We start from the raw sequence: 14,290 nt of genomic DNA, 5'->3' as shown, positions 1-14,290 counted from the left end.
TAACAATATGTTTCTGTCCCTATTAAACAAAGTTTTGTTAGACCAAGGCTCTAAATGAATATTAGAAGGGATTTGATAGTCTAGGCCGCACAGCGCCCCCTGTTGCCATATATATAAAAATAAATCTACTTATCCATTCAAAGGTTCGACTTCTCTTTTGGCTGGAGATAGAAATAAATCGGTAGATATGTAGTTATCTTGTTTATATATAGAAACATCGACACAAAACCTCCCAAAAGTTCCTGTTATTTTATCTCGGAGCCATTACATTCACTTACTGCTATTGAACTTGTAAATGGCTTATTCATAACTTTCCATAGAACTCAAATGAAACACACCAATAATGCATAGGCATGACAGAGTGCCAATTTTTACAATTAATGATGACAATCTTTAAAAAAATTCTATTCAAAGTTATGTTTTATTTCATTAGTTGTAAAATAGTCCCATATGATGGTTCTTACTACAAAAACAAGATTGTGTCAATTTCAAACCTTCGGCCTCTCCCACATAAACCTGTACAATCTGGAAACAGAACAAAAAGTCACAATAGCCAACATTTCAAAAGATCTACTGAGCCAACCTCAACTAATAGGACTGATCCAGAAATGCTCTAGAGCTGCTTCTCATTGCCGCTCTTGAAATAACTGCACTGACGTGCTTGTAAAATAATGCCTGGAAAGCTTCTCAATCCAGCCCGAGCTTAGTTTTGATCTGAATATTCAGTCAAACACTCTATTGCTTTGTAGAAGTAAAGATAAAGTTATAATGTGTTGGCCTTTGGCAAGTGGAAGTTATAACCCTCTTCAGTAGGTAGAAGTAGCTTTAGTGTATTTTGGACCAGACCTTTAACCAAACTGGCTGACTTGAACTTGAATTAATACAAATTAAAATTTGTTTGGAAAATCTCCCTGCACCAACAAAAGATAATTAGACACACTAAAACGTGAATAAAAGGAAATGGGCGAGAACAAAGTATGATCAAAAAATTCCCTAACGTTTAAGAGTCATCTTCAGATGCACATACTAAACATGACACTTGTGGAAATGGATGGCAGTTAGAGAAAAGACGTGATTTTCCCTTTTATGAAACACTATAGCTTCACAAGACTGGAGTGCTTAGGAATTCTGTACATTGAATTCTAATTCTAATGCCCCAGTAAGTCATGAAATTCTCCATGGATGTGTTCTCGATCCTAATAGTACAAAACTACTTCTCAGATAAGGGAGATTTTGTTTTATCTTAGGAACCCTGAGAAATAGCTGCAAATCGAGTTAGTTTCTTTCTCCAAACCACTTAATCTAATCTCGTGTAATGCAGTTTCAAATGAACCTTTGGGCCAATCGAAGCATTTCAAACAGTCAACAGTACTTGTGAAAAACGCAACTCTACAAAAGAATTGCGAATCTTTTTTAATTACATTTTGAAAAAGGCATAGCGTTCCAGTTGAAATGTAAATCGAGTGCTTCAAAAGAGTAAATATATTCATTATGAAAGTACAAATTTGTTGCACTTATTGGAGTCCAAATCTAAATTACTCCATTACAGGGGAAGGCGAAAATGTTTAAACAAGGCTTTAACACTGACTCTTGATCAAATGTTTGATAAAGAAGAGGTTAAAACAGTAGGGCAAGAGTGAAATGTTGAAGTTTTTGCTCTTCGGGGGTTTCGTGAGAGGGTGGAGTTATGTCGCCTCTATTTGGCTGCAACTTCATTCTAAGCTGATTGGCCTGTAGCAGTCTCTGCAGTTTTAGAGGCCTGTAACAGAATACAACAGACAGACAAGTGAATGAAGACAATTGACTGATGATATTCAATTATGTAAACTAACCAAAAAGGTTACAGCGCACCCATAAAATTCAAATCGCTTTATACACGCATGGCTGTCATTCCTTTGAGCAAGCTGACGCTGACTATTTTCATATAATTAAAATGAATGGGGACAGTCGTAATGACAAAATCATAAGGCTAAAGGCCGGTTCACACCAAATGTAACGATAAACTATAACGATATAAAGTTAATAGTCATTCTAATTCTATGAGAATAAGGAAATCCATGCCACAGCTAGAACAATAACAACACAGAGGAATGATTTTGTTGGAATGGAATCACATTAGCATAGAATATGCCACCGCCACATTTACATGACCTCCACTGCTGTTTGCTTTTTTATAGAAATAAAAACCATTTAATTCAGTTGGATAACGGTCGCTTCAATTGTAAACTATTGTAAACATCTGCTCTACTCATCCAGCATGAGCTGCAGAGTCGCACACAGTGAAGCAAAAATCAAAGTTCACTGATCATGTGACAAGAGTAACACCGTGTCCTAACCAGACGCGACGAGCAATTTGACTGTCCACACTAGTCGGACAATGAGAAGCGATAAAATCGATCAAAAACCACAGCCAATCAGAAGAGAGTGTGGGCGGGCTCTCTCGGCAAGAGCACAGCAGACACAATGAAATGGGCAAGTACATAGTAAAATTCATAAATATTACACAATTTAAACATTGTTTAAAGTACATCCTGAGTGACTGAACCAATCTTGGTCATAGAACACACTTGTTTGTTCGCACTGAGTTGACAGTTTGAACATTCTTTTGTCCATTTATTTATTTTCAAGATCTGAGGTGAATTAGCCAATGTTGTTTTCATTACAGCTAAAATGCTGGGAACACAGAATGATATTCAAACACACATTAGACGCTTTTAACATTAAATAAAGCATATAAACAGTACCTGATATTATCATTGTCTTACTTTGTGTTGCTGTTTCAGCCGCGATGTCACGGAGAAATAGAAACCGTTTCTAAAATATAATATTCGTTTGTCGCCATCGCGGCTCTTTAGGACAAAAACTCCAATTAACATGGAAAAGATACCTTTTATAGCATGTCGCGGCGCGTCTGGTTAGGACACGGTGTAAGGCGAGATGACTGACAAGACCATGGCGGAGGATTCATTATGCAACAGAGCCTAAGCATCTGATAAATGTCTAATCTTAAAATCATCTTTTAAATGTTTGTTTTGTTCCTCAAAGCTTCCATACCGTTGTTGTATAGCTTCTAAAGATTTGTAATATGTCACACAAGACATCTGGACGTCCTTTATGGAACTTAAATGGTGCATTTTTGGCTCTTGACAGCATCTGTCCCCATTCAGTTTTCATTGTATGGAAAAGAGCATTCAGGACATTTTACTAAGCTTCTCATTTTGTGTTTCATAGAAGAAAAAGACATGTTTGGAAACAACATGAGGCCTCACCTTCTTTTTCTTCTTCTTCTGTGCTTTGCGACTTGCAGAACTCTGGATCAGAGACTGAAAATGACAGAAGAAACCAAAACGTCAAGGTAGGAGAAACCTGTTCAATGTAAATTTAAACAGAATAAACGGGTCTAACATACCTTCAGTTCAGGATCTTGAACATCATGTTCAGACTTGTAGAGTTCTGCTTCAAATGGTCCGCTGGTAATTCTCAAGGGCCCATTGGCCATCAGCAGCACTGTGAACTTAAACTGAGCAACAAATTCACCTAAATAAAGAGAAACATGTGGAAAGAGGGATTTACCATTTGAGCAGCTAAAGAAAGAGGCCAAAGCAGGAAAAAATGGTGCAATGATAATGAGACTGACCTTCTTTCTCATTCAGTACACTAAAAGGCTGCAGAAGCTCATGTTTGGCACACTCCACCACTCCCAAACGAGCTTTCCCTTCATCCTCAAATGCCCTGTGGGACACAAAGACTTTACAATCAAATTACCATAAATTCTTAACCAATCTATCTACTAAGTCATTCTTCTAGCATTTTCATGTGACAAAACAAATATAGAGCATGTTATCAAAAACTCAACACCACTGTTCCTGCAAGTTCTCACAGCGTTCACATCCTTCTAGTCAAACTGTACATCAAAACACCTGCTTCATTCATAGAGGAACAGAATACCTAATGCAGATACACTTCTTTGCTAGCAACATGATTTAGCCAAGTAGGAACTAAAGGACTGAAAAATGGTATTGCACCTAAGAGTGAAGGGCATAGCGTCAAAACGTCTCTCCACCTCACTGAAGAACATTCTGGAGGTCTTCATCTTCAGCCCATACTGCTTACTGGGGTCCCGTTTGTAGATGGTTGTCCTTAGGCCTCCATCTCTTGCCTATGGGACAGATCATACAGGCTAAATGTCCATTTGTCTCCATTATATGAGACTCTCAAATCTATGGGATTACAATCAAGCAGAACAGATTTACTGTTCTGACAGGTGTCGTTCATAAAGTCTAGGTATCACTTACCTTCCCCTCTCCTGTGCTGATCAGCACATCCACAGCATAAACTTCATGAACCTCAAACTCTGCTTTCTCATGGTCCTTCCTGTTATGAGACAAACATGTGCTTGCCCATGCAAATCTCGCTGCCAAATGTTCTGAGGGATATTTAATATGTTGCTATGTGGTAGCTAGGGTGATTGCTTGCTTTCTCAAGGTAAAAATGCCTACCTAGCCCAAAACTTTGTTCACAAGATATCATCCAACAGGCAAAAATCTTACAGATAAACAGACATTTTTAATAATACTAAAATACATATCCCACCTTTACAAGTTATACTGCAAATAAACCATTTGTTAATCAATTTCCCCCAAAAGTGTAAACACTATGGCTCTGGGGTGGCACAAACACGTGCTTATTTGAGAAAATTAAGGAACAATATCGTGTTTTGTTTTATACCGTTGTTGATCTGAAGGGTTCTGGATTATGGTCTTCTCTCCATCAATAACATGTTGCTTTAGTTGATGGGACAGCATACCTACCCATGAACAAAAGAGAAAAACTGTGAATAATGACACATGCTTCTACGAACAATGGGCAGATCTTTCCTATTGGCGTCTGCAGGTACTTTGGATGTTTTGTGCGATTAAATGTGATTAACGGGTTAGTTAAAAAACAAAAATGAAATGTTTGAAATTCCATTTATTATATTTGATGTGCTCTATGTGTGTGTGTGCGCGCACGTGTGTGTGTGTGTGTGTGTGTGTGTGTTGATCAAAGTTTCTATGTGAATAATAGCCAAAATTAAAAATGTTTAGCAACTGTGTCCGTTCAGAAGACATGGATTGAACCACTCGATTCATATGGCTTACTATTTTGATATCTTTATGTACTTTTTAAAGCATCAAAGTTATGGATGTGTGGACAAGGAAAGAAATCTCAGGTTTCATCAATGCTGGGTTCAGACTACACGATATAAGGTAGATTTTGGCACGATTCGTTTGACGTAGGATGTTGTGCTGATTCGTGAACAACAGCAGGCAACAAGACGCTAAAAATCATTCATTTTATCTCGTATAGTGTGTCATAGTGGATGACAACTGACGCCGCATCTGCAATGCTTCACAACATCCCGACAGAAAGACTGGCATGTTTAAAGCAACACCATGGAAAATTTGCTCACGGTTCCCCCATGTGGTTGATAAGCGCAATTGTCTGTTACCAGTGCCATAAATACTAGGGCTGGGTAAAAAATATCGATTTCTGGATTTTAATTGATTCTCATTTTTACGAACCGATATCAGTAGTATGTTAGCCTAGTTTTCTGCTCGCATAGTTCGTATGTAGCATTGTTTGCAAAGGTTGTAGTTTGTATAATGTTGTCCGCATGGTTTTGAGACTTGCATATTAGATCGTTTCGTCTTGTAGTTAGCTGTTAGCTAACTCCACCCAGGCTACGAGTAAAATATGTGACGTATGCCGTAAAGCAGGTTGCATTCTTCCGCTGGCAGGGGATGGACGGGGTTGTGTGTAGTGACCCAAACACAAAAACTTGCAGAGTGTGGTTGTAGCTGCTAGGAGGCTGCTCAGATAGCAGCGGCAGAAGAATTCATCTGGTTAACTAATTTTGAGAGACATTATTTTAAGGTCGAAAAACTACACAGTGTTGCTTTCATTTTTTTTTGGTCCTCCACGACGGGTTCCATCACATCTGTGACACTGACCGATGGGAGCACAGAAGCTCTTCCATACACAGCTTTCAAACATGGAAGAAAAAAAAAAAAAAGGGGGACGGTATTGGTGCTGCTAGGTGGAATTATGCAATAAAGGAAAGGTTTGTGGAGATATGGCAACAATACTCCTGCCTATATGATGTTTCCTTGAGGGACTACCACGACAGATAAATGCTGGTGAGCAACCCGGTGAGTACTGGAATTAGCATTAAGCTAACACAACACTTTGGTATCTATTGTTTGTTTACGCTCTTGTTTCCCAAAATCAGTCGCTAGGTCCACATTCTCGATGACATCATGCACGCCGTTAAAGACAGCAAGCCATGATTGGTTGGGAAGCAACATGTAGTCTGACATGTTTCTTGTCCACGATACAAGAATTTAAAAATCAAAACTGCATAATCTGACACTGTGACAGTTTCGTAACAGATGAAAATATTGTGCAGTCTGAATCAGGCATTAAAACATCTTCATTTGTGTTTCAAAGTGTCTTATTGGAAGGGAACGACATGAGGGTGGTTAAATGAGGACAAAATTTTTTTTCATTTTTGGGAGAAGTTTCTTTTTAAAGCAAATATCAGACATCACTACAATCCCTTTTTGAACAAGTAATTTGTTTTCACTCTCAGTTTTGCTGAATAATGAGTTTACTCAGACTAATCACACCTTCAAAGTCCACAATACAAACCTTTCTCTGAACGGATAATGTTTTAATTGTGGTTGAGCTGTCCCAAATGAAATAATAGCCATAACTCACCCTCAATTGGATTGCACTTGAATGACTGGGCAATCTTGTTCCAGGCCTCAGTTACTTGAGTGTTCTTCAAAGGTAAATGGGGCGGATGGAGAAGATAAAAGACATTGCATGAGAAACAGACCATTGCTATATTTAAACATAAGACATACTGCCTATTCTCTACAATCTTGTGTTGAGGAGCTGGCAGCTAATGGTCTCAGAGTTAAAGAGTTTCAAAAGAGTTCTAAAGAGTTTCAACCTTATCTATTTTCCACTTTAACTGTGTGAAGTATGTATTAACCTGGTTGCCTGGTTTGACAAGACGCAAAGCTGCTTCTGCACACAGGTGTGCTGCTTTGATGACATCAGCTTTCCTTCCTGTCACAGGTGCATCCTAAAAGAAATCAAAATTGTATCACAAAATTAAGTGATAATGTACTGTCAGCCAGAAACTCACTTGTTTTGTGTCAGGGTTTATGTTGTGTTTATCATGACACTTATTACATGGACATGAAATTTTGATTTAATTATTCTATTACGTAGTAGAGGAAACAGACCAATACGAGTGAAATAAACTAGTATATCTATGTAGGAAATCGGCTGCCTGGGAAGGGACATTTACAAAACTTTCTGACCAATCAGAAATATTCCAGGGATATTCCACTTTAGGTGTCCATACAGTCATGAAGCTTTATAAAATGTTAAATGTAGTAACAGTGGGGAAAAAGTATATATGCGTGCACACACACCTTAGTAGCTCCGATAACAAAGCTATGGGCCACGTTGGAGATGAAGCCATCAACATGTACTCCTAAATCACTGTTGAGAGAAATGAAGAGAAATTTATGAGGGACCAAACCTAAGCAATGCCATTAAACTCGTTTTCAGAGAGCATCCAAAAAAATGGACCCTTTTCACAAACTGTGATGATGCATTTCCACAGTTATTAACAACATAAATCTAGCCAAGTTTTTAATTTTTTTTAATATAATGTACATTTATAACACTATACTTTGTTTTATTACCTTAGCCTTAAGCTTCAGAAAACTAGTTAACGGTGCTGTGTCTAAACTTGTTATGGGACTGATGGCAAATTTAACATCTTTTTCACTTCTAACCACTGTAATCGATCTCTCAATTTTATTTTGGAAAGCCATAGAAACGCTGTTTGTTTTTTGTTTTTTGCTAATTGAACAAATGAGAACGCAAAAAAATATATTTGTTGTAGTTTCCATTCATCACTATACAGTGGGGGAAATGAGTATTCAATATGTCAACTTTTTTTTTTAATAAACAGTTCCAATGCAGCAATTCACATTAAATTTTGACCAGACATTGGTCTACAGTTAAAGAAATCATAATATGACTATCCATAAAAAAAATGATGTGTAATAAAGTGAAATGACACAGGAAAAAAGTATTGAACACGCTAACTGAAATTCCACTTAGTGGAAAAGCCTTTGTTTGCAATGACAGCTTCAAGATTAACTAATCGCTCACAGTGCTCAGGTGGGATATGGGTCCAATCTTCTAAACAGACTGTCTTTAAATCTTGAATATTCCCGGGGGCCCTGGGTTTAAGTCTTGTGACTGACTGGGCCATTCCAACAACTTTATTTTCTTCCTCTGGAACCAATTCAGTCTCCTTTGCAATATGTTTTGGATCGTTGTCCTGCTGGAAGGTCCACTCGCGTCTCATGCTCATCATCCTGGTGGATGGCAACAGATTCATCTCAAGAATTTCATGGCTCCATTCATCTTCATGGTTTTTTAGAGTCATATGCAGAGCCATTTCTTCTCCAAACATGGCATGTGTTATTATTGCCAAAAAGTTGGATTTTTGTCTCGTCTGACCAGACTACTCTCCCAGTAATTCACAGGCTTTTCCAAATTTTGTGTAGCAAACTTCAAATGAGCTTCAACATGCCTTTTCTTCTATAATGGGGTGAGCGTGCATGGAGACTGTGGCGGTGGAGTGCATTGCCTATCGTTTTTTCTTTGACAACTGTACCTGCTGCCTCCAAGTCTTTCTGAAGCTTTCCGAGTGGTCCTTGGCTCTTAGGCTACTCTTCTGACTAAGCTTCTGACTCCCTGATCAGAAATTTTGCAAGGAGATCCGGTGCATGGCCGGTTGATAGTGGAGTGATGTTCCTTCCGCTTGCGGATAATGGCCCCAATGGTGCTTACAGGAACATTTAGGAGTTGCAAAATCCGTCAGTAACCAGTTCCGTTGTTATGTAGCTCAACAATCTTGTTGCAAAGGACTTGGGAGAGCTCTTTGCCTCTGTTTGTACACTTGCATTGAGAGGTGGGTAAGCCTTTTTCTAACCTATCAACATGCACTAACCCAGCTGATTCTAATTTGCACAGGTAGGAGGTAGAACTACTGCTGCTGTCTTGCCTTTCCTGGCCTTGGTGTACTTTTTTTCCTGTGTCATTCCACTTTACTAAATATAACTTTTTTATGGATTGTAATATGATTTCTTTATCTTTGTGGATTTCTTGAGTTAATACCAATGTCTGGTCAGAATTTCATGTGAATTGCTGCATTGGAACTGTGTTTAATAAAGAAAAAATGTTGACGTGTTGAATTCTTATTTCACCCGCTGTAGAAGTTTACCCAGCTATGATGACTTCCGCTTCTGAGAACGCTGGAAATGTGAAAAGGGTCCATTGCAAAACTTTGAGCATCTCCAAATGAATACAATAAAAAAGTCAATTTTTTAAAAAAGGGACATTATAACATGTCCTGCTCTAATAGGAAATACATTAACACAGAAAATGACAAGTTCTATAAAAGAGATTTCATAATTGTATTGCAGGATCTACATAAAAACAATTTATTAAAAATTATTAAGTGTGACATTAACGTGCAAAGTGAATCACGAAAAACAAGGGAACAAGCAGGAAGACACAATTGGAAGGGAAAGAGAAGGCACTGGGATGTCACTGGGGGATAGAGTGGAGAACACTGCAGACAAGATGGACCAAGAAGGAAAAGGAGAGGAAGGAAAAGACATGGGGAGGTTAGACAGACGCAGACGAACTGGAGAGGGAGTTTGCCTACATTTTGACCAAATCTCCATCTTTCAGCGTGTAGTCTGGGTCGCTCTTCAGGGGAGAGAAGTGGCAGACACAGTTATTGACTGACACACTGGTGGGGAACGCAATGCCTGCAAGAAAGGACAACCACCAATCCTCAACAAATAGACCTTCTGCATAATTTGTGAGGAGAGATATTTCAAATTAGACTTGCAGATTTCTCTGGAGGAGACTAAACCTGAACCAATATAGTCTGAATGGGCTCAATAGGACGTCTCTTAATAAAAGCCTACTCACTCTCTTACAAAACCACAAGCATTTAGCCAAGTCTACCTTTCTGTCTCACCTTTCTTCATGTCTTTCTCCTTCTTAAAGATCTTCCCAGTCTCTGCCATGATGAAAGCATCTCCTTTCTCACAGAGGCTGAGAACTGATATTCCTGGTTTAGCTGCCTCGATGACCACCCTCAACGCCTCTAAAGAGAGAAGAACAGAAAAATAGAGACTAAAGGTGTGGTTCACAAATTTCGGGGGGGAAAAAAAAGTTAATTGTCTATTGTCAATAGTGTACCAATTTATGAAGCATGGCTCACAAAGAAGTCACTTTCAAACCAAGCAGCTTTCTGTTGGTCAATGTGGCAAATCCGTGCGTCTAACCTGAACCTGCTGCAAAATTTGCATGGGGAAATCTTTCGCTTGAAAACGTGGATTCCTATTAAAATGGCTGGATTCCGTTCAAGAAAATACAAATTTCACAAGTTTGGTGAATATACCGTATCACAAGAAGGCATGTGACCAATAGAAGATTAAGTCGCCACGGTGTGATTTCTTAGCTGAAAACTTTAAAAGGTGCTGTATGTAATTTTTTGACTGTACTAAAGCATAAAAATACCATAATATGTTTGCAGATATTTAGGAAACATGCTTAGTTGTTATGCTACAGCCAGTTTTACTTTGAAATGTGTGTTCTGTGTCAGACTGTCTGTTTTTGTTTTGGTCTGTGTGATCCCACCCACTGCCAATTTACCCAATTGTATTCTGACACCCCGGGTTGCCAGTTGATGGAAAACACAGCGTATTGCAGCCTTGGAAGCCAGCAAATGAACTGGGTCAGAGATCACAGATTCTACCCGCCCTAAAGAGCCTCGGCATCCATCTAAAAATCTCTATGGATGAGAGGATATTAAAATGCGGATAAATCTCATCAAGTTGATGAAGTCTCTTCGCCTTCCATTGTCAATTGTACTTACTCCTGTTGCGTGTTCTCAAACTGGTAACCAGCACGAGTATTTATTTATTTATTTATTTACGCCATTTCAGCAACAAGGCTATTTTCATGGCGATAACAGAACAAACAACGGAACTCGTACAATTAATAAAAAACTATATAAGACATTTCATATTAATACAAGATAGATATTCTAAAATACATTCAGGTGATACTTTCTTAAATACATCAGTTAAACACATCTCGGAATAAAACCGTTGTCCATTTACATTAAAAACATTGCAGTCCAGTAAAATATGTTTATTAGTCATTGTAGTTTGACATGGAAGGAATGATGGTGGTTCTTCACCTTTTAATAAATAACCATGTGTAAGTCTTGTATGACCCAAACGGCATCTAGTAAAAACAACTTGATCATACCTAGATTTGAAATTAGTAAAAAACATTCTTCTTGTACTAGGACTTAATTCCTTTGCATTTATCCCATTCCATCTGCCAAACATTATTAATATAGGAGTTTATTACTGGCAACCCGCGTGAGCATCGGGTTTGAGGAGGGGGGGAAACAATTCTCTCCAATATTTTGAATTTGGACTGCAGTACCCATTTCAACCACTAGCTGTCAACATTACATACTGCACTTTTAAATCTGCAGTATTGCAGTAAAGTGATAATTTTTACATTCTGGATGCATTATATGTTGAATTATTTAAAAAATAGTAATAATTCAACAGAGTGCGGCACCATGTTATGATGATTGCAGTGTCTAGTGTGACCACAGCATTAATCCACAATGTAAAAATATATAATCTACTGCAATACTGCAGCTATTAAGTTTCAGCTAAATGACGAATCAATCATCTACTGGTCTCACATCTGACGTGGCACGAATTTGCATGTCAAAAAGAGTTCACCAAACTTGAACTTTCGAACGCAATGAAATGCCAAACTTCTTCGCATGAGCTTCCAGCCTCCAGCATTTGCATTCGAATCAGTGGTTCGGATCTCGTAAATGAAGCCTCATTTACTGAAATCACGTGACTTTGACGCTCCAAACCACTGATTCGAAACAAAAGATTCAAAAAGCTTCATGAAGCAGTGTTTTGAAATCGCCCATCACTAGATATTGTTGAAAAGTCGTTATTTTGTTTTTTTGGCGCACAAAAAGTATTCTCATCGCTTTGTAATATTAAGGTAGAACCACTAAACTCACATGAACTGTTTTAAATACATCTTTAGTACCTTTATGGATCTTGAGAGGTTCAGTGACATTGCTGGTAAAGTGGTAATAGAGGCCTCACTGAGCCATCGGATTTCATCAAAAATATCTTAATTTGCGTTCCGAAGATGAATGGAGGCCTTACTGGTGTAGAACGACATGAGGGTGAGTAATTAATTATTTTTATATTTAATTATTTTCATTTTTGGGTGAACTAACCCTTTAATACATTTCAACATCAGATGTTAAGGACATTGTTTAACTAAAAAATAACTTTTCTTGTACTGTGTTGGGATGCCACTTGATGTCCAATATAAAGACATCAGAGTCCTGAAACAAAACCAGCTGAGATCCACATTTAAAGGTGCATTCACAATACACTTTTCAGTCCATTTACTTCCATGCATACGCATGCAAATGCAGGAGACAGAAAACACAAGATCATGCTAATTTCACTGCGTTTAAATGTTCAAGTTTGGTGAACTCTGATCAGTCTCAACCGAACCTGAAGGACGCGCGAGAACAAACCTCTTCCGGAAGTTCAAATATGCTGCGTAACACGAGAATGAACCTCATTGGTTAGGCAGCATGTTTGAGCTTCCGGAAAAGGTTTGTTCTTGTGCATCAAGCAGGTTCTGTTTATGTTCGCTGATCAATGTTTATATGCAAATAAAAGCCTAAATTCAATCTGTTCATCATATAAAGCGATCAAGTCTCTTCAGAAAATTTGGACTAAACCACTCAATTCATGTGGATTAGTTTTATGATCTCTTTATGAACTTTTTGAAGCGTCAAAGTTTCAGTTGCGTACCTTTCTATGAAGGGACAGAAAGCGCTCAGATTTCAACCAAAAGATCTTCATTTGCGTTCCGAAGATGAACGAAGGTCTTACGGGTTTGGAATGACATGAGGGTGAGACAGAATTTTCATTTTTGAGTGAACTAACCCTTTAATACAGAGAAGATATGCAGATAACAGGTGATTGAGCTTATATGATGGAAGGAACTTCACAACACATCCTAATTTCATCTCAGAAAAGAAGACAAACATGGCAAAACTTCAAATCATTGAGTCATCAATGGAGCTCAAAGAGTAGTACACTACCATTCAAGTTCACTGTGCAAAAATTACAATGACCTAGTCATTGACACCAACTGCTCTGGACTGATAATGTCAAAAGCCCCGTCAGCAGCATCCTCTCAACATCTTCATGGTGTTCACTACCTGTGTGAGCAATGCTGACAGATGGGATGTGAAAGCTCTCAAGTCATTGATCTGCAATAGTAAGGCAGTAGTGGACATATCCACGTAGAGAGTTCACTAATAAGTCATGCCTTTGAGGTCTAACCTCTACCAGCTGGCACTGCCAGAGCCACAAGTGTTCAACTGACATGCACTAAGGGCTAATGCTAGCTAGCATTAGCTCCAGAAAGAGTCCCTCCATACTGTAAGACTGCAAAAAGTGTACAAGCTTTATAGACATGCACTGGAGGAACAGCCATGCATTTAAAACAAGTCTTAAGCGGCTGTATATTACATAAGGTCAGAGCGCTGGGATCGGATATCCCACGCTACTCAGCTCGTCCTAACACATGGCATGCACGAGAGAGCAGCGTGGAGGCCCGTGTCACCGACTCAACACCTCCATCACTCAAACGTCAAACTCACGGTTGGCTATGTCACCGCCCATCTTGTATTTGGTCACGACCAAGTCCTCGGCGATGGTCTGCTCTTGCTGTTCGTCGTCGGACATCGTTGCACTGGCTCTCAAACGTCTCTCTCTCTGTCAATACGTTGAGCGGACAGCAGAAATCAGTCACGCTACCACAGGCACAAGCGGCTCGCCGACCGTCACGCTCCGCCCACGGCCTCCACGCACAGCGTAGCCACGCCTACTACGCAGCCACATCAGAGGTGTCGTCATATACGATGGCGCCAAAAAACAACCGAGGCTTTTGGATATTTTCCAAAAAGGACACAATAGTAAAAAAAGGGGGGAAAAAAACAAACTTTTTTTTTTTTGCTGATAGTTGTTAATCATTCAGCTAACGCTCTATCTATCTA

The 14,290-nt window shown here is 38.8% G+C and overlaps 1 protein-coding gene across 1 annotated transcript; it reads right to left on the bottom strand.

The window, feature by feature from the left end:
* Positions 1 to 402: 402 nt before the first annotated feature.
* On the bottom strand, positions 403 to 14,131 carry pa2g4a (proliferation-associated 2G4, a). Its single transcript, XM_051896220.1, has 13 exons — positions 13,895 to 14,131; positions 10,127 to 10,255; positions 9,806 to 9,911; positions 7,488 to 7,557; positions 7,040 to 7,132; positions 6,760 to 6,823; positions 4,729 to 4,807; positions 4,296 to 4,374; positions 4,026 to 4,159; positions 3,638 to 3,732; positions 3,410 to 3,537; positions 3,270 to 3,323; positions 403 to 1,759 (listed from the first exon to the last, which is right to left on the bottom strand). The coding sequence occupies exons 1-13, from the start codon at positions 13,977 to 13,979 to the stop codon at positions 1,718 to 1,720; spliced, it is 1,158 nt and encodes a 385-aa protein (XP_051752180.1). The 5' UTR covers positions 13,980 to 14,131; the 3' UTR covers positions 403 to 1,717.
* Positions 14,132 to 14,290: the final 159 nt, after the last annotated feature.

This window comes from Ctenopharyngodon idella, chromosome 6 (assembly GCF_019924925.1).
Source record: "Ctenopharyngodon idella isolate HZGC_01 chromosome 6, HZGC01, whole genome shotgun sequence".
Lineage (NCBI taxonomy): Eukaryota > Metazoa > Chordata > Actinopteri > Cypriniformes > Xenocyprididae > Ctenopharyngodon > Ctenopharyngodon idella.
This window is presented reverse-complemented; position numbering and strand designations above follow the sequence as displayed.